At 46.8% G+C, this 27847-nt stretch overlaps 1 protein-coding gene across 1 annotated transcript; it reads right to left on the bottom strand.

Annotated features, from left to right (window-relative positions):
• Window positions 1-5534: 5534 nt before the first annotated feature.
• Window positions 5535-27810, bottom strand: FITM1 (fat storage inducing transmembrane protein 1). Its single transcript, XM_075340750.1, has 2 exons — window positions 27253-27810; window positions 5535-6465 (listed from the first exon to the last, which is right to left on the bottom strand). The coding sequence occupies exons 1-2, from the start codon at window positions 27444-27446 to the stop codon at window positions 5847-5849; spliced, it is 813 nt and encodes a 270-aa protein (XP_075196865.1). The 5' UTR covers window positions 27447-27810; the 3' UTR covers window positions 5535-5846.
• Between the last annotated feature and the right edge of the window lie 37 nt (window positions 27811-27847).

Below are 27847 nucleotides of genomic sequence, written 5' to 3' on the forward strand. Positions count from 1 at the left end.
GGTGACTGCAAGCACCGAGGCCACATCCACACACAAATTCACTGGAAGATGACCCCAAAGGGCCAAGGGATAGAGCTTCACGTCACCCAAAAGGGTCTGCGGGCACTGGTACAGGGTTCAGTGTGTGAGGACGCAAAGCAGGAGGGAGAAGAAAGCACAGGAAGACGACCTGGGAAGGTACACACAAGAAAGGTGCACCGGACTCGACCTCCGAACTACCCGGGATCGTCTGGGGCCCATCACAGTGATACCCAGCACTCGAAAGGTGGTCACCGGCATGTCGCATTGCCTTGGAACCTGCTATAGTGAGTAAAAACTTGAGATTGCATCCCTGTGTCGCTCCGTCATTCACCTGCGCCTCTTGCTCTGCAACCCCTGGGCTTCAGGCGCCACAGGGTATTACATCACTTTTAAGGGGATATATCCATCCCGGGTTGGGAGGGGGTAACTTCCAGTGCCTTCATAAAACACAGACATACAACAGTAAGGTGCTTTCCCACAAGGAGGTGGACTAGGGCAGACAGGGTAGTTAGCCATCACGAAGCACTAGGACAACCATTGGGGGCGGGCACTACTTGGGGTAAGAAGTAGTTGCAACCATCTTACTACAGCAGACTTTCCCGGTCACAGCTTGGGATAACATCTAACGCAGACAACGGGAGTTGACCGTTCCTCTCTCTAATTGGGCCCGTGGCTTGGAGCTGGAGGCTCGGCCTTGGTTCCGGATAGCAACTGAGGGACATTTCACTAGAAAGACTTTCATGGGCACCGGCGGTGACCGCCGACTATCTGGGATCAGCTGGAGCCCATCGTGGCAGAGACCAGTACTATGGGGCAGTGTCTGAACTACCTGTGAGTAAAAGACCTGGATCCGCAGCCCCTGCCTCTGCCTCTCATTTGCCGTCGCTCAGTGCTGTGGCGCCAACGGGGACTTCCACCATCCCTGTCCATCCGCCATCATCCTCCCCGGGGTAACCCCGCACCGCCTGTGGGGAGCAACACCATCCCAGCGGTAACCCTCACCATCAGTCCCCGAGAACAACACCCGCAATTGCAGCCCATCTCTGGCCGCGGACCACAGGTGGCGTCACAATCTAAAAAGACTTTCCTCACCCTCACTACCACCCCCATCCTCCATCCTTCCTCTCTCGTCTACCATCTTCCCTCCCCCCTGTACACCTCGGGGTCACGAAGCCGGGCCAGGCTAGCCCGTGATGACACAGAGGATCTATCTGCACCCCAGGCCCAGCGACGAGTCAGGTATAAACCCCTCAACCCGAGGGTGTTACAATCACCTACTAATACCCCCATCTGCCCTGGGGCCCAGCTCTGCCTGTAGAGAGCTGCACCATCTAAGCTGCGTCACCATCTGCCCCAGAGGTCCCCATCTGCAGAGGCGGCATCCAACATGTCACATACCACAGGTGGCGTCACGAATAAACTGTCATCATCCCCTTCTTTTTTACTAAACAACACCGCCGCGGTCACGGAACCGGGCCTCGCCACCGCAGCATCCCAGGAGCTGAACCGCGGGCTGGTAACGAGTCACCCCAGGCCCCGGTGCGGGCGTGTCATATGCAACAGCAAGTCGCACAATTTTTTTTGGCCATGCCACTTGTATGAAAATTGCTGTCGCACAATAGATGTCACTGTGTAGCCCCAGCCTAAGGGCTCGCCCACACTACTGTATAAATTAAACGTGTGCTATCTGATGTTTTATAGGATAGCACTCCAACCTATGGTGTATTATTGGGCAATGCCGATCAGCGCAAATCGGATCGTGTGCACCCATTTAAGTCTATGGGTGCGTGGTAATCATTGGACATCACTTGGATGACATCTGACTGCAGTCCAATTTCTGCTGACTCACAGAATGGAGAAGACGGAGAAATGTAGTTCTCTATCTTCTCTTGACAGTGTGCTCCGTTCTCTCATCCGAGAAAATCGGATCACACTAAACTGACACTCAAACTGGGAGAGTTTGAATGGACTATCATTAACATAATCCATCTGATTCTCTCGCATTAGAGAATATACGATCGTGTGATCCCGGCCTAAGGGGCACTTTGCACACTATGACATCGCAGGTGCGATGTCGGTGGGGTCAAATTGAAAGTGACGCACATCCGGCGTCGCAGGCGATATCATAGTGTGTAAAGCCTTTTTGATACAATTACCGAGCGCAAAAGCGTCGTAATCGTATCATCGGTGTAGCGTCGGTCATTTCCATAATTTGGAAATGACCGATGTTACGATGTTGTTCCTCGTTCCAGTGGCAGCACACATCGCTGTGTGAGAAGCCGCAGGAGCGAGGAACATCTCCTACCTGCGTCCTGCGGCTCACGCCGGCTATGCGGAAGGAAGGAGGTGGGCGGGATGTTTACATCCCGCTCATCTCCGCCCCTCTGCTTCTATTGGCCGCCTGCCGTGTGACGTAGCTATGACGCCGCACGACCCGCCCCCTTAATAAGGAGGCGGGTCGCCGGCCAGAACGACGTTGCAGGGCAGGTGAGTGCATGTGAAGCTGGCGTAGTGATAATGTTCGCTACGCCAGCTATCACCACGATATCGCAGCTGCGACTGGAGCGGGGACTATTGCGCTCGGCATCGCAAGCATCGGCTTGCGATGTCGTAGTGTGCAAAGTGCCCCTAAGTGTGATGACTTCTGTTACAGGCAAAAGGCCCAGAACTGATCAAAGACAAGTGGAACCTGGCAACCTGAACTAAAAAGCATAAAAACAACTGATATGATCAGTTCACCCTTATATTTCCAGAACAAGGACTGATTTTCCAGAGATAGCTCCTGGGACATCAGCTATTGTAAGAGAATAAAAAAACTATTGAATCGCCAGTAATGAACAGCAAATCAGGGGATCTTTAGGGAAGGACACTGAATACTAGATCACCCGGCATGGATTCCAAAACACTGGGTTACAAAGGGGCATATTACAATGTCACCAGGATTATATGGGGATTATAATCCTATAACAACCGGGACTGGATGCAATGCCACTGGGCAAACCGTGACGTGACACATAATGGAGAAAACACTCTGCAATTGACAAAAAGTCATCAGGCCAACATACATCACTGGTCTTATCTAAATGGTTATCTCCATATGTGGTGGATGGAGCAGGGAAGATAAGCATGTATCATATACCACCATTTCCACTGATCTAATAAATAAAAAAAAAAAATCCCTTTGGACACCTCAAATCCAACCTGTCCAATAGATGTTTCCATAGACCTTTAGTAGAGGCATTAACGACACTGATTATTTTATAATATTTATGTAATCATATACATATATTATTTTACTATTAACTTCATCTATAAATACACAAGGCTGAGGCCAATCATTGGCTTTGTTATGTATTTCCACCAAATTTCTGTGAGATTTGCTAGTTAAATCTGCATTGAAACAAGATTAATTATGTAAAATACATATTGTAATTTTTTCATGCTATCCTTGAGAGTCTGTGTGGAAAAATCGGCCATGAGTATTACTGGCACACTGGCTATAATGGGTATTTGTCCTCTCTGTGTGCGGTCCATGGTGCACACAGAAAAAACACATCTGTATAACATCGTTGTCTCAAAAAGCCTTAAATTTGCCTTTAAAGAAGCACTCTGTAACACCCTTACTGGTACTGCTGTCTTACTCCTCCCTCGTGGTGGGGACGCCGGCACTCTCCCCTTCCCGGCCACACTACTCCATTCCCGGATCCTGCTGCTGTCTGGCGGGGCCTGTGCACACTGCACAGGCCTCCTGGAGGTGTCATTAGGGTGCGTGCAGGGACTCGACTTTTCTTTAAGGGGCAGATTGTCATAACCTGGAAGCATGTCTCAGCCTAAGGCCCCCTTCACACGTCAGTGAAAAACACTGACGTTCTTCATTGACGTGTAAAACACGCACATGTCCCTCCGTGTTCCGTGATTCACGGCACATGTGGGTTGTCCATGTGCAATCCGTGATCCGTCATCCATGATTGCAAATGGACATTACTCACCTGCCTTCTCTCCTGCTGTCAATGGTGCTGAACTCCTCGGCTCTGCAGCGTCCGCCCACCGCTCTCTGCAGCTACTTACGGGTCGGCTGTTCCTGCTTTCATGAATATTCATGCGCCGAGCAGGAGCTGCAGAGAGCAGAGGCTGCACAGCGAACCGCTGGAAAGGGGAGTTGAAAATGTTTATTATTTGATATGTCAGTGTTTTTCTGGTATGTGTTTCACGGATCACACATGGATCACACCATAGTGTGGTCCGTGGGTCATCAGTGATGCCAGAAAAAAACTGACTTGTCTCCGAGCAGAATCAAGGACATGCGTGTACGCTGCACGGAGACACGTTCAGTGAAAAATCACTGATGTGTGAGCAGACCCATTGATTATAATGGATCTGCGTATGTCAGTGATTCTGGTACGTTTAAAAAAAGCACATACGTACCAGAATCACTGACATGTGAAGGGGGCCTAATGCTGAGAGGTATCAGGTATTTAAGGCACCCTCCCCTTAAGGGAGGTGCCTGGGCAACATTGTCTTATGTTGCTAGTTCCCAAATACCCCTGTGCTTCTGCTGCTGATACTGTGCTGTGCTGTATGCTGTATTGCTGATTCTTATTTGTGTTCCAGTGCATGACTATACCGCCACTGCTGCTGCAACTATCCACACCAGCTGCTCCTGTGACACCGGACTCTGTTGCTGCAACTATCCATATCGGCCACTCCTACAATACCAGTCACTGCTGCTGCAACTATCCACCCCGCCGCTGTTACTATAACAATCCAGTCCAGCTGCTACTGCTGCATACTTCTATCTTGGCCGAACCTGCTATATTGGCTGCCACTGCTGCTCCTACTATCAGAGACTGTGTTCATATCTGTGGAACCAGCTGCCGAGGTCCTGTGATCCCTTGTGCCTGCCCTTGGCAGCTACCTACCAGCGTGTTAGCCTATCTCCAACTCTTGTGGCTTTAGTGAAAACTCGGTAGCCGTTCAGGTACATTCTTCCAGGTTAGTGATCAGTGCCTTGATCCAGTTGCTCCACTAACCCCGTGCACGCCCCGCAAGGATTACACACTACCATTAAGTTTTTGTATTAATGAAATATGTATATATGCATATAATATAGTGTGTTAATATACTCACCTACCTCTGCAGTGTACAGCACCGTTCTCCTCTTCTGAGTGATGTCGCCTCCATTCCGACTAGCCAGCTCACTCTATGCTCTATGGATGAGCCAGAAGTCTCTTTTACAATGTAAGTCTATGAAGCCTCGTTCTGACCCTACATGGCCTTACATTGTAAAAACAACGCAGAGTGACCCAGAGAGTCTGCAGAAGGGATGAGAAGAATGACGCTGGACACCAGAGAGAACGGTGGTAGGTGAGTATATTAACGCACTCACGCTACATAACATGTATATATATATATATATATATATATATATATACACATACACTGTGTATACACACACATATTTAATTAGTAAATAACTTTTTGGGAGTGCTTCTTTAATTTGATAACCGAATATTACAAATATGAAGGTAGCATTTTTTATAGATCATCTTTATTATTCAATATTTCTTCTCATTGATAAGATCAGGTTTATTTGCATCTATCTTTGTAACTGTCCTGTTGCCCTGTAATGCTTTTAAAAAGAAAGTTATTATCTTCACAGCTGAGCTTTCAGGTTAGGTTGATAATTTAGAATTATTAAATTTTGTAACGGTAGACTCCAGGCATGAGGCAAATAGTAATTCATTTGCTGTAAAACAAACAAGAAAATAACCTCGATGGAAATTGACCAATAAAATAGACATGTTCAGATTAAAATGCCACTTTTTTCATCCCAGTTTATTTCTTGCTCCAGCCAGTCTAGGAAACATTCCAAAACCAGGTGGTCCAGGTGAGTAGGGTGTACGGAACCAGCCGCGATAGGTGAGGTGCCAGCATAGGGTCCCAATGGCTACCCCAACCACACTTTGGGTATAACTAGGAGCATAAAGTGCAGTGGAAACTAAAAGAAGATTGTACAATCCCAGAAGACTGGCATTCAGCAAAAAGACTAAACGCAGAGAAGTGCCAGCAGGATAGCCTCTTCGCAAGTAACGCACAAACACAGACAGTTCTTCTGCCAAAGAAAGACAGCACAATGTCAGTGTGAAGGTCTGTGGAGAGACATGGTAACCCTCCCATTGGTGCCCCTCAGCTTGACAACTCTGTCTGGTTTCCAGCCGATGGAGAAGTAGTGTACCAGGTGGCAATGGTTGGTGACAGGAGCCAGTTAGATCTTCCAAAAGTTGAAATAAATAGGGAATACCTTGGCAAACAGCAGTACTTACTCCCAACCTTAACAGGTGTTTCAGTGAGAGCAATGGACGTCCAGTGGGTACCAAAGAAATCAGCAGAACAAATCCAGAGAGGAGCAAAAAGGTCCATCCACAGGAGCAACGAACAAACTTCCTGAAAAAGGAGAGAAGAGTTACAGTTTCAGAAATTGCTAAATCATAAGGAAAAAAGCAAGCAAAATATGCACTTGTTAATCAAAATGTTATTGACAAATGACAGATGTACAAGCTTCCATGCAAAAAAAAAAAAAAAAAAATAACGATAACAAAACAATCTAATGATCTGGGATGGGCATTCATCACAGGTCACATGTAGTGCATTTGGTGAACAGAACAGAAGCTGGCAGTGTTACACAGCTGGTGTTTGTGTCATGGATACACTGTCGCGCAAGCCTGGAAGCTGTTAATAGGGCTTAGGCCTAAGACACACGGCATGAAAATCGGACCGTGGATAAAACATCGCATTCCACTCGAACCAATATTAACCTGTGTGTCAGCAACCATGAGCGATTATTTTCTCGGCCCCAATCGGACCGAGAAAACAATCGCAGCATGCTGCGATTGTAATGCAAAACTCTTTCTCTCACACTTCAAATCTATGGGGCGAGAGAAAGATTGCACTGCACTCACAGTACACCGATGTACCACGAGTGCAGTGCGAGAATGGCAATAGACGGCTACGGAGGAGAGAGGGAGATAAATCCCTCCTTCTCCTCCTCCATGCTGGCCCGCCCCTCCTCATTGCCGGCCCGTCCCCCACAGCTGAGGTCCTCAGTCGCAGTGACACTTGCAGACAATCTTTTCAGAAGGCACTCTGCTTACTAGATCTCTAGGGTTGCTCTGGCTGTCACCCTTTAACTCCTGTATAGAGATCTGAACTTACACAGGGATACCTGGGCATGGGCCGCAGAGGCAGCTGCTAACCGGTGGATCAAGTTGGCGTCAAAAAGGGTTGTCATGCGGGGTTTAGACCAAGATGTCACAACAGGAACAAAATCAGAAAGCAAGCAGGTGGTACAAATACAAGCCGAGGTCAGAAAACCGTATATACAAAATAGTGCAACAGGAGCAAAACATCCGAGTAACTACATCTAGCTGAACTAAATAACTAGAAATCAGAAACTGTCTGTTGGGGGTTAATGTATAAAGGAGTCCCACCTATGGCTTCCAGTAGAGAGCTGGATACATTACCAGGGAAGGGACTAGTCTCAGCAATCTTAAAACTATGACGCTGAAAAGCCAAAAAGCGCAAAACTGGAGTCTTATCCTGGTATTAACCAGTATAAGGGAGTGCAGGGAATCACTCACCTGGGTGAGTTGTGCAAGTCACAACTCCTACGATACATTTGTTATCGTAAAATCGGCTGCTGCGGACCCACTAGGTGAAATATCAATCAGTGGAAGTGAAGGAATGAGTTGCCATGGATGGATTCAGGAGAGCAAATTATATATTCAACAGATTTTTTATTGTTCTAGGTCTACGCATTTCGGAGCTAGCGTGCTCCTTTTTCAGGATCTCTGCCATTGTTAGATCCCGAAGAAGGAGCATGCTAGCTCCAAAACACGTGAAATCCATCCTGCAGTGTGGCATGACAATCCATTCCTTCTCTTCCATGAATTAATCAATCTTAAAACTAAACTACCACATGTAGCTGTCATCGAGCAGACCATCTATTTGTCATTGGTTTGGGCCAGTTTTTTTTACATATTCGTGTATTATGGTCTGAGTACAAACCAAAATGTATGGATTGGCCTTGCATCAACTGAACTGAACTCAACAGCATATAAAAGGCTGTTGTGTTTGCCTCAGGAGACCTAAGGCCAGTCCTGAGTGTGATCTGTACTCAGTGTTCACGGATATATGAATTTGGCCTAAGTAGAAACCACAAGGTCATAAGGATGGATGGTCTCACAGTTTTATTGAAAGGTACGCTTGATCAGTGCCACCTAAGGTAGAATTTACTCCATCAACCCACACTAGCTACATGCAAATATCTGTTAGGTGTCTGCTAGGGGTTATCCCCTTTAGAGTGGAGTGTTGACTGTAAAATATAGAAGGCTCCTTCACATCTACTTTACTCACATCCTAACTGTGATGTTCAATTACTATAATAATTAATTATTAATTATTATCAGAGATAGATATTAGGTAGATATTTGATACCTTGTTGATCATTGGGGTCTGACTGTTAGAACCCACACAGATCGAAAGAATGTGTAACTTATCCCAATTTCAAAATGGAATGTCGGGCCGGATATCTGACTGTTGCACCATTTATTCTCTATGGGCTGCCAGAAAAAGCCAAGCGCAGCTGTCAGCAGCCCCATAGGGAATGAATGGAACTGCTGTCGAGCATGCGCATTCCTACTCCATTCTAAGGCTATGCGCGCACGTTGCGTACTGTCACTGCAGAAATTTCTGCAGCGATTTGAACAGCACACGTGCGCTTCAAATCGCTGCAGAAAGTCTGTAATGAAAAAGAAAAAAGCAGATTCCATGCGCTCTGACTGCAGCCCCTCCCATAGACAGAGCGGGGGATGCAGGCAGAGCGCAGGAAAGATGTGACATGTCACTTCTTAGAATGCGCGCTTCGGGCAGCAGCCGAAGTGCTGCGCTCTAATACGCCACGTACGCACGTCTCCTGCATAATCTCCATAGATTATGCAGGGGACGCAGGACGCATGCAGTTACGCTGCGGTGCAGATCGCAGCGTAACTGCATGCAATTACGCAACATGCGCACATAGCCTAACAGGGTAAAAGTTCCCCATTCTGCTAATCGGTAGGGGTCTCATTAAACATTTATTCTGTGGGTAGGTAATAACTTATTGGAGAACTCCTAAAAGTGTATCCCTACCACTGTGTAATAGTATGTGATGCCCTGGACTAGTCAGGGTGTCACAGGGAACTGCACTCCTGTCCTTATAGTGCAGAACACACCCTCCATGGTTCTGGGATCCTAACCTTTGGTGTTGCTTCTATCAGCATTCAAATCCTAACCACACCTCACACCACACCCTGTCAGGCACACCAGTGGGTGGTCTAGCTGAAATAGGGCCACCTGCCTAGGGGTCAGGCAGACTGGTGGGAGGGACTTAGGTCACTTCAGTGTCAGCTTTCAATGAGAGAGGAGCTGAAGTGGCCGCTCCTGGAGAGCTGGAAGAGGAGTTGAGTAGTAGCCCTCAGAGAGTGAGGAGCTAGGGGAGTTGGAGCTCCATGGGAGACATTGGCTAGGTCGCAGACAGTGGTCTGGGACCGGAGGAGTCGAAGACCCGGTCGCAGGGTATTGGAGAAAGGAGCCAGACTTAGTTTTGGAGAACGGTAGGCACCCGGAATATCTAGTAACCGGACTGGTACCGAGGACAGTGGGGTACTGGACCCTAGATCAGGGAGTAGCTTCACGCAACCTGATAATTAACCTGTGGAGGATAGTCTCTCTATGAACTGTCCCCAAGAGCTCAGAGATCGAAGGCACCAACACGAGGGGGGATAGAGCTTTCCAACCCATGCAGCCCACTGAAATCCCAAGTGTCAGCCATCGAGAGCACAGCTCCCCTATCCGAGTATAGGGAGCGGGACCCCAAAGGCTTCAAACAGAGGGGTCACTCAGAACCATCTCCAATTAAGTACAAGGAGGCAGGTCAAGATCACCAGCAACATCAAAGGGAGCGGATTCCTGGACAAGCTCCCCCCAGAGAGGCAGCGGTGCTCAGAGACTTGGTTTACTTATGTGTCGGAGTCTGTTTGATGGTCGCACCAACACCCACACTGCCTGAGTGAGTACGCTGCATTTCCCCCACTGCGTCCGGCCTGCTGCGCGGCCTGCACCGCCACCATAAAGAGTCCCGGGGCCTACCCTACCCGTGGAGAGAAACGTCATCTGGCTGTCCTGCTCCATCTCCCCCGGGTACTCCCATCGGCAGCGGCGATACTCCCATTTTCTACGAACCACGGGTGGCGTCACGAACAATAACCTCCCCTGTAAATAGCCCCCTTTTTATTTTCGAGTGTCTGCGAGCCTCTGGGTCCGGAGACCCTCGAGCCATAGCAAACCCCGGATCCGAGCAGTCTGACTGCTACAGGGGCGGTACAGTATGTTACAGGACAGGGAGAGGTTAAACTTTAAAGTATTTAAAGAAGACCTGTCATTTGATCCAAAAAAAATGAGCTGATTATTATTTTGTAAAAAAAATAAAATAAAAAAATTGAGTTCCCTGATTTTACTACTTTTTTTTCTATTTTGTGCTGATTGCAGGGATATTCACATTGGTTGCTTTTTGAGCACAATTCTACTGGTTCTATAGTTCTACTGGGTATTTGAGTCTTCTCTGGGGGCTTGTGTATTCACCGATATATCTCAGACACTTTCAATCTCAACGTCTGAGACTGCTAGATCAGCTGACAAGATATGATTGTCTGCGTCTTCAAAGGAAGGGTGAAAGCTCACACCACCAAAGCCTGAAACTGCAAGATTGCTGAGCTGTAATTGGCAGCACCTGAGAAGGAGGGGTGAAAATGCACATCCCAAGAGAACAGAGAGTCCTCAGTGGTTGATACCTTTTAATGGCTAAGGCCTAAAGGCCCCGTCACACTAAGCAACATCGCTAGCAACATCGCTGCTAACGAACAACTTTTGTGACGTTGCTAGCGATGTTGCTGTGTGTGACATCCAGCAACAACCTGGCCCCTGCTGTGAGGTCGTTGGTTGTTGCTGAATGTCCTGGGCCATTTTTAGTTGTTGCTGTCCCGCTGTGAAGCACAGATCGCTGTGTGTGACAGCGAGACAGCAACAACTAAATGTGCAGGCAGCAGGAGCCGGCTTCTGCGGAGGCTGGTAACCAATGTAAACATCGGGTAACCAAGAAGCCCTGTCCTTGGTTACCCGATATTTACCTTTGATACCAGCCTCCACCGCTCTCACTGTCAGTGCCGACTCCTGCTCTGTGCACATGTAGCTGCAGCACACATCGGGTTAATTAACCCGATGTGTGCTGTAACTAGGAGAGCAAGGAGCCAGCGCTAAGCATTGTGCGCTGCTCCCTGCTCTGTGCACATTTAGCTGCAGTACACATCGGGTAATTAACCCGATGTGTGCTGTAACTTGGAAAGCAAGGAGCCAGCGCTAAGCATTGTGTGCTGCTCCCTGCTCTGTGCACATTTAGCTGCAGCACACATCGGGTAATTAACCCAATGTGTGCTGTAACTAGGAGAGCAGGGAGCCAGCGCTCAGTGTGCGCTGCTCCCTGCTCTCTGCACGTGTAGCTCCGTGCGGTGGTAACCAAGGTAAATATCGGGTTGGTTACCCGATATTTACCTTAGTTACCAAGCGCAGCATCTTCCACGCGGCGCTGGGGGCTTGTCACTGGTTGCTGGTGAGCTCACCAGCAACTTGTGTAGCGACGCTCCAGCGATCCCTGCCAGGTCAGGTTGCTGGTGGGATCGCTGGAGCGTCGCAGTGTGACATCTCACCAGCAACCTCCTAGCAACTTACCAGCGATCCCTATCGTTGTTGGGATCGCTGGTAAGTTGCTTAGGGCTAAGCCACACGGCGAGAAAATCGGTGCGAGTGGAGTGCGATAAAACATCGCATTCCCCTCGGACCAATTCTAGCCTGTGTGTCAGCACACATGGGCGATTATTTTCTCAGCCCTAATCGGACCGAGAAAACAATCGCAGCATGCTGCGATTGTAAGCTGAGTCTCTTTCTCTCGCACCCATTCAAGTGAATGGGGCGAGAGAAAAATCGCACTGCACTCGCGGTACACCGGTGTACTGCTAGTGCAGTGCGAGAATGGCAATAGCCGGCTACACAGCAGAGAGGGAGAGAAATCCCTCCCTCCCCTCCTGAGTGCCGGCCCGCCCCCCGCAGCTGAGGTCTGCTCGCACGAACGGACCTCAGTTGCAAGGACACAGGCATGACACTAGGCTCTGCTGTACTGCCAGCACGAGCCGAGTCTCATGCAAGTGGATCGCAGAAGTCCCCGTGTGGCCCCGGCCTTAGTGTGACTGGACCTTAAGCCACACGGCGAGAAAATCGGTGCGAGTGGAGTGCGATAAAACATCGCATTCCCCTCGGACCAATTCTAGCCTGTGTGTCAGCACACATGGGCGATTATTTTCTCAGCCCTAATCGGATTGAGAAAACAATCGCAGCATGCTGCGATTGTAAGCTGAGTCTCTTTCTCTCGCACCCATTCAAGTGAATGGGGCGAGAGAAAAATCGCACTGCACTCGCGGTACACCGGTGTACTGCTAGTGCAGTGCGAGAATGGCAATAGCCGGCTACACAGTAGAGAGGGAGAGAAATCCCTCCCTCCTCTCCTGAGTGCCGGCCCGCCCCCCGCAGCTGAGGTCTGCTCGCACGAACGGACCTCAGTTGCAAGGACACAGGCATGACACTCGGCTCTGCTGTACCGCCAGCACGAGCCGAGTCTCATGCAAGTGGATCGCAGTAGTGCCCGTGTGGCCCCAGCCTAACTGAAAAGATGGTAATAATTGCAAGCTTTCGAGACTACTCAGGTCTCTTCATCAGGCATGGTATAACACAAAATCTGAAGAGTCACATATTTATACACAACAAAACATAGAATGGGGCAGTAAAAACAAAAAAAACCCAACTTTGGATAAGAAAAATATGTCGCTGTCCAGTTGTGCGCGTTTCTTCAGAAGTGTCTTTAGTTCCATAAAGATGCGGTACATTCTGGTATCCTCCATTTTGATACAAGTAAAATATATCTTTGAACCGTGTTAGCCAGTAGAGATAAAAATGTCCTATGTCCTGTTGTGTATAAATATGTGACTCTTCAGATTTTGTGTTATACCATGCCTGATGAAGAGACCTGAGTAGTCTCGAAAGCTTGCAATTATTACCATCTTTTCAGTTAGCCATTAAAAGGTATCAACCACTGAGGACTCTCTGTTCTTTTAAACAAAATTTTTTTATCTCTACTGGCTAACACGGTACAAAGATATATTTTACTTGCATCCCAAGAGATAAGTCTTAAGAAAAGCCCAGGTGAATTGCAAGCAGAATTTTTACATATTGTGCTCCAAAAGCAATAAATATGAATATGCCTGTAATAGAGTCATGAATAAAGGTGTCAGAATTAGGGAGACTAAGGCGGGCTTTGCACGTTGCGACATCGCAAGCCGATGCTGCGATGTCGCACGCGATAGTCCCCGCCCCCGTCGCAGGTACGATATCTTGTGACAGCTGACGTAGCAAAAATTATCGCTACGCCAGCTTCACATGCACTCACCTACCCTGCGACCGTCGCTCTGGCCGGCGACCCGCCTCCTTCCTAAGGGGGCGGGTCGTGTGGCATCATAGCGACGTCACACGGCAGGCGGCCAATAGCGGCGGAGGGGCGGAGATGAGCAGGATGTAAACATCCCGCCCACCTCCTTCCGCATATCCTACAGAAGCCGCGGTGACGCCGGTAGGAGATGTTCCTCGCTCCTGCGACTTCACACACAGCAATGTGTGCTGCCGCAGGAGCGAGGAACAACATCGGACCGTCGCGTCAGTGTAATTATGGATTACGCCGACGCTGCACCGATGATACGATTACGACGATTTTGTACTCGTTAGTATCATCTAGGCTTTACACACTACGATGTCGCATGCGATGCCGGATGGGTGTCACTTTCAATTTGACCCCACCGACATCGCACCTGCGATGTCGTAGTGTGCAAAGCCCGCCTAAGGCTAATTTCACACATCAGATTTTGACATCAGGCACAATCCAGCGTGTGCCTGATGCAACGGATCCGGTGCAGAATATGCAAAAACTGATGTGCCTGATCCTTTTTTTTGACGGTTCCATTATACCTGATCCGTCAAAAAACGGATCCGGCGCATCCGTTTTTGCAAACTTTTCGTCCGTTTTTTTTTTTTGCTGGATCCGTTTTTTTCAATACATTGAAGCATGCTCAGGTTTCCAAAAACGGATCGGGCGGGCGCATCCGTTTTTACCGCATTACGCCGGATCTGGCGTCCATAGGCTTCCATTGTAAAACACGCCGTATCGCGCCGGATCCGGCGCGATGCGTTTTTTTTTGCCGGACAAAAAACCGTTACAAGATACGTTCCCTCCGGCCGCCGCTTTAGGCATTTATGACGGATCCGGCAAAAGCCGAATGCAACGCAAGGCCATCAGGCACAATCCGGCGCTAATACAAATCAATGGGGATAAAACTGATCCGGCGCCGGATCCGTTTTACCCATTTTTTTCCGGATTGTGCCTGATGGAAAAAAACTGATGTGTGAAATTAGCCTTAGGGATTTTTACAAGGTATTTAACTAATTTTTGTTGAGAAAATGAGAGGTCATCAGTAAGTACTAATGAAAACAAAAAATCTTATTTGATTACAGAGAAAACATTCAAGCAAGGGCGTTACTACCGCGGTCACAGAGGTCGCCATTGCGCCCAGGCACGGCATTTTAGGGGCCCGCGGCCACCCTGCATAACAGCAGCCAGCTCCTTTCTGTGAGAGAGGAGCTGCACTGTTCTGTCGCAGACCACGCGGCCGCTATATGATCTGGTGCTGCTGCCGCTGACACCGGGCCCCCCTGCCCGGTGTCAGCGACAGTGGGACTGGGCCCCCATCCCCCAAAATCGCACACAGCAATGATAAAGCATGGAGCGGCCTGCGCCACTCCACGCATCATCATTCTCCCCCCATGCCTGCGCAGTGATGTCACTCCTGTGCAACTGCTGTGCTGAGAGCACAGAGCGTAGGACGAGTAGACGCTGACCGGAGCAGTGGGGGAACGGAAATGAGAGGTGAGGACAGAGCAGCGGTAGAAGGAGGAGAGAGGTGAGTACTTGTTGTTTTTTTTTTTTTATTTTTATTTTCATAAATCAGTGAGTACACGGTGGCCAGAGGCCTGGGGGGGCTGCATGATACATGGAGGCCGGGGGGGGGGGCTGGCTGCATGATACATGGAGACCTGGGGGTGCTGGGTGCACGATACATGGAGGCCTGGGGGGGGGGCTAGCTGCATGATACATGGAGGCCTGTGGGGACTGGATGCATGATACATGGAGGCCTGGGGGGGGGCTGGCAGCATGATACATGGAGGCCTGGGGGGCGCTGGCTGCATGATACATGGAGGCCTGGGGGGGGGCTGGCTGCATGATACATGGAGGCCTTGGGGGGCTGGCTGCATGATACATGGAGGCCTGGGGGGGCTGGCTGCATGATACATGGAGGCCTGGGGGACTGGCTGCATGATTCATGGAGGCCTGGGGGGGCTGGCTGCATGATACATGTGTAAGGGGTGGGCAGACCCCTTACAAGGAGGTGTAGTGTTGTAGTTAATACAGATGTTATTTAATAAAAATGTTTTATTGTAATTGCACTGTTTTAGTGGGTTCCCCTAGTGGCCGGGTGGGACGGCTGTCCCCATGGGAACGGGGTAGAGGAAAGGAGGAGCCGGCAGAAGAAAGGGGAGGGAGAAGAAGAGTTGTTAAGAAAAAGTTAGAACCAGGAGGCAGTTGAGTCCGGGACGGGAGAGAAGAAGCAGAAGGGGCAGAGTGTGGGAGCTGGGTGAATAGGAAAGCCGGAGAAAAGAAGAGGAGTAGCCTCAAGTGTGAAGCAGTACTGGTGTGGGTCCAGTCTGTGTTAGCCGGAGTGGGAGCCAGGTGAAGTGGATTAGCCGGGCACATCCCCACTGGAGGAGACGTCAGGAACAGGTTTTTCCCCTAGCAAAAAGTGTGAAGTCATCTGCTGTGTTTTTGCCTCTGTGATGGAGAAGTGCTCAATAAACAAGCCTGCTGGTTCAATTGATCCACGTCCACAGAGTCTTTGTACAACTGACGGCGGCATCTACACCACCACACTCTGCCCCACCAAGTCACCTCCCGTCCCAATAGTGACAGCAGAGCCGGGGGTTAGCCTGAGCGAGACCGGGGCCACGACTACAACCCCCGAGGCACCTCTGGCACCCCGTTACACATGCAGGCCTGGCTGCATGCTACATAGAGGCCTTGGGGGGCTTGCTGCATGATACATGGAGGCCTGGGGGGCTGACTGCATGATACATGGAGGTCTTTGGGGCTGCATAATAAATATGAAGGACAGCTTATACATGGACTATAGGGGTGCATTATACATGCATGGAGGTCTATGGGGCTGCATTATACATGGAGGTCTATGGGGATGGGATTATACAACATGAAGGACACCTTATACATGGACTATAGGGTTGCATTATACATAGAGTATGGGGCTGTATAATACAAAATGAAGGACACCTTATATATGGAATATAGGGGTGACGCATACATGGAGGAGTATGGGGCTGCATAATACAATATGAAGGTTTATGGGGCTGCATTGTAATACATATAGGACTACGGGGGCTACATTATAATATATGGAGGACTATGGAGGCTACCTTATACATGGACTATGGGGGTGCATTGTAAAACATGGAGGACTATGTGGTGCAGTGTAATGTATAGAGAACTATGGGGTGAATTATAATATATGGAGAACTATGGGGTGAATAATATATGGAGAATTATGGGTGAATTATAATACATGGAGAACTATAGTAAATGCATTATAATAATTGGAGGGCTATGAGGGCTACTTTATACATGGATGACTATGGAAGACTGTTTAGTGCAGTATAATATATGGAGTACTATGGGGTGAATTATAAAACATGGAGAACTATGGGAACTGCATTATAATACATGGAGGACTATGGAGGTGCATTCTAATATATGAAGGATATGTGGGACCCTTTGTACTATATGGAAGGCTATGTGGGGGCCATTATAGTATTTGGAGAACCATATTTACGAAGGGGGACAAAGATACAAGCATGGGATGGGAATGTTTTGTGTTGAGGGAAAAAGGCTCTTTCTCTCAGCACCCAGCTTTCCCATGCTCTGATATGGGAAAGCTGGTTGCTGAGGGAAAGATGTATAGCAGAGCATGGGAAAGCTGGGTGTCAAGGACAAGATGGATATCAGAACATAGGAAAGCAGGGTGCTGATACAGGGATTTCAGATCATGGGAAACCCGGGTGCTGTAGGTAAGACCCAAGTGTCAGCGTCATTATCCCGTACCCCAAGTGTCATTGTCATTATTCCGTAGCCCATGTACGTGGAGGGGGGGCCCAAGTACCAACTTTGCACCAGGGCACATCAAACTCTAGTTACGCTACTGCATCGGAGTGCAATCCGATGTTTGCACGTAGCCATAGACTTGAACGTATTCGGTATGTGTCGCCCAGGGAATGGGGTACTCGGTCCTGGGCAATGTATCACTGGGGATTGTCACTTTGGTGGCTGTTGCCCGGTCGCTTGCGCTGGGTGCTTTTTAATGGAGAGTATTTACAGGGGAGCTTAAAGTCATTTGTGTGACGCCACCTGTGTGTTGCAGTTAAGATGGTGAAACCGCCGCTGCTAAATTGATTATCTCTAGGTCTGGTGGTAATGGCAGCTGTGGTGGTAGGCCCTCTGCAGGTAGGGCTGAGCCCGGGAGATGTATGATGGAGTAATAAGTGAGGCCACACCGTGGCTTGTAGTTAACAGTCTTTACTCACTCTTGAACCTCGGACGGCTGGTTCAGGTCCCTGTAATTCCAGTGCCAGTTGAGAACTCAATTGCTCTGTCCCTGGCACCCTCAGTATGGTTGGGTCCCCGTAGCGTGGAACGTTTGGGGCCCAACTGTCCCTTTTTGTGGCAGTCTCCTTGTCCGTACGGCGGGCAGTGTGGACCCTGTAGGGCTGGTCTGTGTCCTGAACCCTGATCCTTGCTTTACTGCTGGTGCCCCCGGATCTGTGGGTCAGTGAGGGCTGTGAAGGTCCCCTCACTGTGCAGGTATTTGTCAGGCAGTATAAAACTGTCGCCTGACCTAGGGCCCTGTGCCCCATCGGTGCTCTGGTCCCAGCGGTACTTGGGTGTACCTGCCCTGGCGACCACTCTCCTGTGCCCCAGGTCACAGTTACATGATCCAGCTCTGGGCACATCTTTCCACTTTCACTCACTACTCTAGACTCCTCTAGACTGACTGTCGTCTCCTCCCACCAGGTTGTCTAGTCCCCTGGTCTAGCTCCGTCTTCTAGGTGGCCATCCCCTTGTGTCCGACTAGCCAATTACCCCAGGTGTGGAGTGGGAACTGGGATTTTGGTGTGTCTAGGTGTTGCTGGCACTGGTGTTCCAGGTCCCTGGGGGTAGGCCCTGCATCCTGGTGAGGATGCAGTACCTAGTAGTGCCCTGAATGGCTCAGGGGCGCTACAGGTATATGCTGCCAATATAGGCATGCTGCAATTATTTCTCATGTCGAATTGGCATGAGAAATATAAAGCGCTGGTTGGCACTGCCTCATAGTAAAACATCAGATAGCACTCATCCGATTTATACACTTGTGTGAGTGGGCCCTAATAGCAACATGCTGATCATTAATAAAAAAAACGTGCTCCTAACACTAATACTACCACCTGTGACATTATACACAGGAGCCCTGTAGATAATATATAGGATGCCCTGGTACCCTGCACAATTACAGTATCTCCTTTTTCTTCACCACCAATAGTAACATTATCCCCAAAAATAAACTATTTTACAGTAGTAAAGGTCCCCCTTTGTAACCCTCTCACAGTAGAAATGTTCCCTTCTGTGGCCCCCATACAGTATTAATGTATATATCCTCTTTTGCGGGCCCCATACAATACAAAACATCCTCTTTGTACTCCAATATAGTAGTAATGATAGTCTTTATGTTGAAATACAACAGTAATGCCCTTCTCCCTTGTGGCACATATTTGGTAATGGCATCAACCTTTTATGCTTTGATTCAATTGGAATGTCGAAAACTGTGGGCTCCAAAAAGTAATAATATATGGGTCATTATGGTTGCCATTGTTAAGGTTATCACTTTCCATAGGAGGCTCCATACGGTATGTAACTATTTCTAGTCCCCAGTATATAAATGTCCCCCTCTGTGACCACACACATTATAATGTTCTCCTTTGTTACTGTCATACTTTATAAATTCCCCCTCTGTGGTCCATATTCAGTATAATGTCCTTCTCTGTAGCCCCTGTATAGTAACATCCCCCTCTGTGGCTCCCATTCAATATAATGCCCCCCTCTGTAGCCCTTATATAGTATAAGCCCCATATGTGACCCACATACAGTATAATGTCCCCCTCTCTAGGAATTTAATGCAAAAACAAAACCTGATTCTACTATATATCCCCACTCCAAAGATGAGCGGTTCCTTCTTCCTACTTCATAGCATGTCGCAGGTGGCACAATGCGCTGATATCATTGCATCATCTGCAATATAACCTGCTGCCACTGGCCTCTGATACGCTGGCTGCATGTACAGCACTGGCGGACATACCGCCGATGCAGCCGCTGCAACTGCATCGGGGCCCGGAGGTGAAGGGGGGCCCATGCAGGGCAGTTAGTAATGGTGGCAATCTGGCCTGTTTGTAACCGAGGCTCTGGGGGGCCCATGTTAGATTGCTTGGTAATTGTGGTGTGGGAGCCAGAGGCGCTCTGTGCCACAAAACTTTTCAGCTGGATATGCATCTGAAGATCCACATCCAGCTGTAACTGGCACTGCTACCGGCGGGCCCCCTCCTAACCGGTCCAGGTCGCACCATCTGTGACCTTGATCATTATGCCCTGGTCCCAAGTGGGCTATTCTGAGCCTGTCACCTTACAAAAGATGGATGAATACAAGTACTTGTTGCAATAATTATTTTAAACAGTGTCAATCCTACTCCCCCCTCACCCCCACCTTTTCTCTTCTCCACAGGAGGAACTGTCTTTAATTCCCATAGAGTTCCTAATTTCACACCCCATACACATGTTGGCATTAGATACAAATGATGGTTTCATTACAAAACATTTTATTTTCAATATAACATGCAGTAAGGTTTTTTTGTTTGCCCCTGTTTATTAGTATTCACTATGTGCCACAATGTTTCTCTGAAAAGAGAGAGAGAGAGAGAAAAAAACAAAACAAAAAAACCCCAAAACGGATCCGGATCGTGCACCCCGAATCCCGGGTACTGGTCGGACTCGGATCGGGCTCTCAAACAGTGCGGATCCGGATTTTGCGGATCCGGGTCCGCTCAACACTAGTTGTTAGTTTGTGTTCTACTACATTCATCCCAGGTTTGTTGGGCACTTTGGAAGTGGACACTTTGAGCCAGCAGCAGAGCCGCGCCACTACCAAACTAGACGCTCTACCACGCAGCTAGCAGTAGCAGCTTTGCCTCCGCAGCATGGGAGAAATGCATATGGAGCTGAAGCTGATAGAATACCGCTTCAACAAGGCACACGCAAGCTAGATCAGAAGCATAAACTGAGCATGCTACTTACCTAAGTAACTAGCCACTGAGAGCTTACAGGGTGGCTGTTAACCTAGGCAATGAACTGTACACCATAGAATAAAAAAATATCTCTGTTCCTGAGAATGGAGAGGATTTTTAATGCCATGTAAGAGACACAGCTAGCACATAGAACAAGCTAGCATATGGTAAGATGAGACCAAAATAGAACTTTTGGGACTAAATGTAAAAACACTGTACGTGGCAGAAAACTAATACTGCACATCACCGTGAAAACAACATCCACACTGTGAAACATGGTTGTGGCAGAAGGAACAAAGTTAGCTGGTCAGAATTAATGGGAAGATGGATTGGTCTAAATACAGGAGGAAAATCTATTAGAGACTGCAAAAGAGATGATTAGATTGTTGGTTCACCTTCCAGCAGGACAATAAATATACTGAGAGCTACAATGTAATAGTTTAGATTAAAGCATATTCATGTGTGTAAATGGCCTAGTCACAGTTCAGACCTAAATCTCATTGACAATCTGTGGCAAGAATTGCTGATCACAAATGCTCTCCATCCAATCTCACTGAGCCAGACCTATAGGCAAAGAAAAAAGGGCAAACCTTTCAGCCTCTAGATGTGCAAAAGCTGGTAGAGACATACGCTAAAACTCTTGCAACAGTAATTGCAGTGAAAGATGGTCCTACAAAGTATTGATTCGGGGCCTGAATACAGATGCTCATACCAATTTTCAAATTTATATTTTTTATATATTTAGAAAACCATACATCATTTCCTTTACTCTTCACAAATACTTGGTACTTACTGTTGGTATATCACCTAAGATCTCAAAAAAATGCATTTAACTTTGTGGGTGTTTTTTGAAAGAATGTGAAAAAGGGGTATGTATACTTTTTCATGGCACTGGCAATGTTGGAGTTTGTAGCACCAGTAAATCTTATATGAAAGCAACAAACATAGAGAATCATTGCAACATGTAAACGTAAGGAGGTTTCTAAATTAGGGTGTGGAAGCTGAGAGGCATGTAGACGAAGGTATAGAATGAAAGGTCCGTCATGTCATCTCTTGAAGGATATTTATAATAAGATGTATGGTGGTGCAATGCTCACTTTAGCAGAGCAGAAATTACTTTAACACGTTTACAGATTTTGCACTGATGGTAAAAAGACAATAATAAAGATGCAATACGATGGTCTAATGGACTATAAAAAAAATACTATTTCTTCTATTGTTACTATTTTACTCCTGGTTGTGGAAAAATCTTTATCTTCCTGTTTAATGCAATTACAACCTGTTGTCACATTCCTAAGGGCCCCTCTACACACTGAGACTTTCTAGCGATCCCACCAACGATCCCAACCTGGCCGGGATTGCTGGAAAGTCTCTAACAGTCTGGTGAGCTGTCTAACAGGCAGATCTGGCCAACGACGCAGCAGCGATACGGACTTGCAGAACGACCTCGCTGGAAAGGGAACGCTATAGCACGCCGCCTATGGGCTGGGTCGCTAACGATGTCATTGTAACGGTGTCAAACACACCAATACATGCTGTGCAACGGGAAACAAAGGACCAAAGAATGGTCCAGAACGACTTCTAGCGATCAGTGACCTCACAGCGGGGGCCAGGTCGCTGATGCGTGTCACACACTGCAATGTCGCTGGGGAGGTCACAATTACGTCACAAAACCGGTGACGTTACAGCAATATCGCTAGCGATTTTGCCGTGTGTAAAGGGGCCTTAAGAGTTCAATGTGTTATTAGGTTGATTCCCAAGACAATTGGAAGAATACGAAATTAAGTCCATCTATCCAAAAGCCAAGAGGTGAACGTCCTGGCAAAATATCAGTCAACAAGTCAGGTCATAACAAGGTCTTTCAGTTCTGGAGAGACAAATACGGCAGTGGAGGTGGCTCATATGATTCGTACAACCCCTGGCAAAAATTATGGATTCATCTGGCTCTGAGGATGTTCATTCTGTTGTTTACTTTTGTTTAAAAAAAAGCAGATCACAGACATGGCACAAAACTAAAGTCATTTCAAATGGCAACTTTCTGGCTTTAAGAAACACTAAAAAAAAATCATGAAAACATAATGCCTTACTTTTCAAAACCAAACAGGGGGGAAAATTATGGAATCACTTTGTAAACTAGCTGTAGCTCCGTGAGATTGGATGGAGAGCATCTGTGAACAGCAATTTTCAAATATTGCCACAGATTCTCAATGCAAGAAATCTGTGAAACATTCTGAAAAGGAATAGTGCAATAGTGCTTTATCCAAGATTAAATGGTATGTGGTGTTATGATCGCCTTGACACGTATTTCTAAGGCTGAAGGGTGCTGCAAGTCCAAGGGCTCACCGAGTCGGGTAACATGCAAGAAATCAAATGGAAAGTGGTTATCCTGCGCAGCTGCTGTAGAAGCGATGTCACTCAATCAAGATACCTCCACAACTCAGACTGTGAACAAGGTCAAAATCTGAGAGCTTGTGAAGGATCTTGATTGAATGGCATCACTTTAGCCTTACAAATAAGTGTCAAGGCAAGCATAACACCACATACTTAACATTTAATCTTGGAAAAGGCACTATTGCGCTATTTCTTTTCAGCACATTTCACAGATTCTCAATGGGATTTAGGTTTGGACTCTGACTGAGCCATTTAAACTCATGAATATGCTTTGATGTAAACCATTCCATTGTAGCTCCGGCATTATATGTAGGGTCCTTGACCTGCTGGAAGGTGAACCTACGCCCTGGTCTCAAGTCTTTTGCAGCCCCTAACAGGTTTTAGCTCAGGATTGCCTTTTATTTAGCTCCATCCATCTTCCCATCAACTCTGACTAGCTTCCCTGTCTCTGCTCAAAAACAGCATCCTCACAGCATGATGCTACCACCACCAAGTTTGACGGCAGGCATAGTGTTTTTAGGGTAATGTGCACCGTTAGTTTTGAGCCACATAGGGCATTTTTGCTTTTGGGTGACCTTATGCCACTCCTGGTGCAAAAATTTAAAAAATGTCTTTGTGGGGCGATGTGGTCGCCGATGGAACCGCAGACTGTAATACATAGCCGAATTCCCCTCCCTCCCCCCCTCTCCCCTTCCATCTGTCTTCTCACTTTCCTATTCTTCTCACACTCTGATTGCTTAATATCTTCTCTTTCTTCTCTAGCCTCTTTATCTTTCTTGTTTTACATACATTTGTGAGTTACCTTTGTTATCTGTTTTAATGTGAATCTGCATTAAAGAAAAAGTGTGGTGGAACCTAGACTTATCAGGAACCCGGGATGAGATATATGAAGGAAGGTTATCCAGCAAGTTACAAATTTATATTTCCCGTCTTGCATCTTGTTCATGGTATATGTATTGTAATGCAAATTGGCCTATTTGGTCTTAAGAAATGTATTATGTTATGTTGAAGGTTCTCACTTAAAAATAAAGAATTTAAAAAAAAAAAAAAAGTCTTTGTTTGATGGCTTGTGACTATTCATCTTCCTCTTGATTACATTCCAGAGGTTTTCAATGGAGTTTAGGTCTGGAGATTGGGCTGGCTATGACAGGGTTTTGATGTGGTGGTCCTTCATCCACACATTGATTGACCTAGTTGTGGGGCATGGCGCATTGTCCTGCTGAAAAAACAGTCCTCAGAATCTGGTGTGTGAGCAGCGTGCCTCGTGACCAGGTAACATTACTACTGATTTATGGGGTCTGAGGGCATAGTCTATTCACATTGGTAACACCAAATTGGTATTTTATGCCCTAAATTTCCTATGTGGGTAAATTTCTATTTTTGTCAACAGATATAATATTATTATCTGATTATATCATTGTTCTCTATGTATTATCTGTTCAAATGGATATTTTGATTACCCAGTCCTGTATTATACTTACTTGCTTACGCATTGACATTCTGGTGGTCCATATGTGTGTTTTTTAAATGTTTTTAATTGTGTGTGTTCACTGTTTAAGGCCTTTTTTGACACACTGTGTCTGCTTGTGTGCTTTTTGAAAAACCAATAATAAAAATCGATTGATATATCTTTCTATATTGTGCCTGGTTGATCCCTCATTTTTGGCTCTCTTTTTCTTGCTCTTCACATGTTATGATTTTTTGTGCCAGGGGTGATCCCAGTGGTTAGCTGTGCCCTCCGTGTGCCTCTTTTCCAATAATAGTGTTTGTGTAACAGAAGAAATGAAAAATAAAATGAGCTTAATTCAGACCCTTCATACTGTATTAAAAAGTAGTTTTAGCGGCTTTTACTGACCCCTACATGCAGCATATTTATTTATACATCTTCCCGGGATAGTCATCCGGCAGCGCCTCTGTCTGGAAAGAGACATACATAGAAATCTATCAATATCTTGACCAGTCAGAGATACTTCCTGGATCATCCCTCCTGTGTGAAAATAAATAAAATTAAAGAAGCGCTCTCATTAAAATTTGTATGGGCTAAACTTCTGTGAATGCATTAGTGATGAGTGGGCACTACCATGCTCTGTACTAGTGATGAGCTGGCACTACCATGCTCGAGTGCCCTGTACTAGTAGTGATGAGCGGGCACTACCATACTCGGTACTTGAAATAAGCAGGACGGCTGCTTGGACAGGCTGGACTCGAGTATCGAATATAATGGAAGTAAATAAAAAACAAGCATTTTTCCAGGAGATATTCTAGAAAGAGTTTGTCATTGACTTCCATTCTGCTCGGTACTCGAGCTGTGCCCGTCTGAGTGTTTGACCTGCTTGTGTTGAGTACTCCGCACCCGAGCATAGTAGTGCCTGCTCATCACTAGAATGTACATGTAGTGTAGTGTAGGTGTATTATCTTTGTCTTACCCGGTGCCACCACCTCTCCGGTCCTCTTCTGAGTCAAGTAACGAGTATTCTGATCACACTGGGGTTTATGTGTGAGTTGGAAGTCTGTTTTACAATGTAAGTCTTATCCTAACGCTCGCGAAGCTTATAATGTAAAAGCGACTTCCGGCTTACACATTAACCCCAGTGTGATCCGGTAAATTTTAATAGTCGTCACCTGACTCAGAAGAGTGGTGCTGTTAGGCTGTGTGCGAACGTGTGGGTATTGCATGCAGTTACACTGCGTCTAGCACTGCAGTGTAAATGCATGCGTCCTCCGTCCCCTGCACAATCTATGAAGATTGTGCACAATCCATTTGCACGTTGCGTTTGAGAACGCAGCGATTTGCATGCAGAAATTTTAATCCAAATCGCTGCGGTCAAAAATGCAGCATGCCACTTCTTTCATGCGCTTTGGATGCAGCTCCTGCTCCAATACTCCACTGCATCCATTACGCAGTGTTTCTGCAGCGATTTGAAGCGTACATGAGCTGTCAAATCACTGCAGATTTTTTTGCAGTGACACGACGCAACGTACGCACATGCCCTAAACCTGAAAAGATGGCGATCGGTGCGTATATTACCACACCTACACTACATTGCATATACATTAAAACAGGTTTAACCTAAAAAAAAAATAATCAAAGTGCTTCTTTAAAGTAGCAGTCTACAAGATTTTTTTTCTTTTTCAAAGAATAGTCCATGGCAGTATTTAAGAAAGCTATAGCTTACATCTTGTCAGAAAGTGACAACACGTGATTACTTAAAGGGAATCTGTCATCAGGTTTTTGCCACCTAATCTGAGAGCAGCATAATGTAGGGGCAGAGATCCTGATTCCAGTGATGTGTCACTTACTGGGCTGCTTAGTGTAGTTTGATAAAATCCCTGTTTAATCAGCAGTAGCTTAGTTTATCCTTAGAGGATTACTTGGCCTGCTGCCAGGTAGTCAGCATATTCATGAGCTCTCTATAATTGCCAGATCTGAACCAGAGAAAACATTGATTTTATCAAAATGACAGCAAACAGCTCAATAAGTGACATCGCTGGAATTAGGATCTCTGTCTCTACATTATGCTGCTCTCAAATGAGGTAGCAAAATCCTAGTGACAAATTCCCTTTAAATGTCACAGTGTGAGTTTCTATGGGACATGTTGAGAGGTAGGCGACTGCTTGGCAAGAACATGCAATAAGCCGTTTGGTAGTATAAATAACTATGACATGCTGCAGCAGATAACTGTGTAAAGGGATTAGAAGATGAAAAGTTCTGTTAATCTAGCAATTAATATACATATTGACTCCCCAGTACAATACGCTTCCTTAAATAAGTTCTACAACTATGCGAATATAGGAAAGGACTATTCAGTATTTCAGAAGTTTGTCATTACCCACATCATCCAAATAAATCCCACCAAGGACAACATCTGCAAGGAATTTGTATGTTCTCCCCATGTTTGTGTGGGTTCTCCGGTTTCCCCCCCACACTCCAAAGACTGGTAGTGAATTTAGATTGTGAGCCCCAATGGGGACAGTGATGATCACATCTGTAAAGCACTGTGGAATTAATAGCGCTATATAAGCGAGTAAAATAAATAATCCACAAATGGCATAGAATATGTCAATAAGAAATCGATGTAGATGAAAATGATTGATTCCTTACAGTTTTTCATTTCTTAGCCCATGCAGCCAGTTACATATATTTATGTGAAAATGTATACTCACACATTGAAGAAGTTGTTGGAGTTGGAGAAAATGCTCCGAGGATTACTTAGTTCTTGAAGAAAGGGCGTCACACTGACCACAGCTGCCAGCCACAAGTGGTACCCTCGTCTCATACAAACACTGCCCAGTATGCGGGCACATATCTCTGAGCAGAGACCTACCAGGGCGCACATACAGTTGCTGAGCGCAGCCATGCGAAAATACACACTGCGAGTAAGTAGAAAAGCAAATCAGGAGGACAAGGTGAAATAAATAGATGACAATGGGAAGAAAAAGATGCAGCCGTGGAAAGAATGCACGGATAAGATTTGCATAGAAAAGAATAAAGTGCGTGGAAAAAAAAACAAAAAAAAGGAACGACGATTTCTGAGACGGAAAAGTCCAAAAAGATATCATAACAGCTCAGTAAAGCAGAGGCATGAAGCAACAGGCACAAGCCACACAAGCAGACCCCAACTGCACAGTCTCCACAACAGCTGTTCTCCTGCCCTTCACCCCCCCAGGAAGGGCAGCACAGATCCCATCCCCCTGTCAGCTGCTGGGTCCCCATACACATGACACCGGGACCCTGTCCATGTCACACCGCGTAGGTCCA

This window comes from Anomaloglossus baeobatrachus, chromosome 1, assembly GCF_048569485.1.
Source record: "Anomaloglossus baeobatrachus isolate aAnoBae1 chromosome 1, aAnoBae1.hap1, whole genome shotgun sequence".
Taxonomy (NCBI): domain Eukaryota; kingdom Metazoa; phylum Chordata; class Amphibia; order Anura; family Aromobatidae; genus Anomaloglossus; species Anomaloglossus baeobatrachus.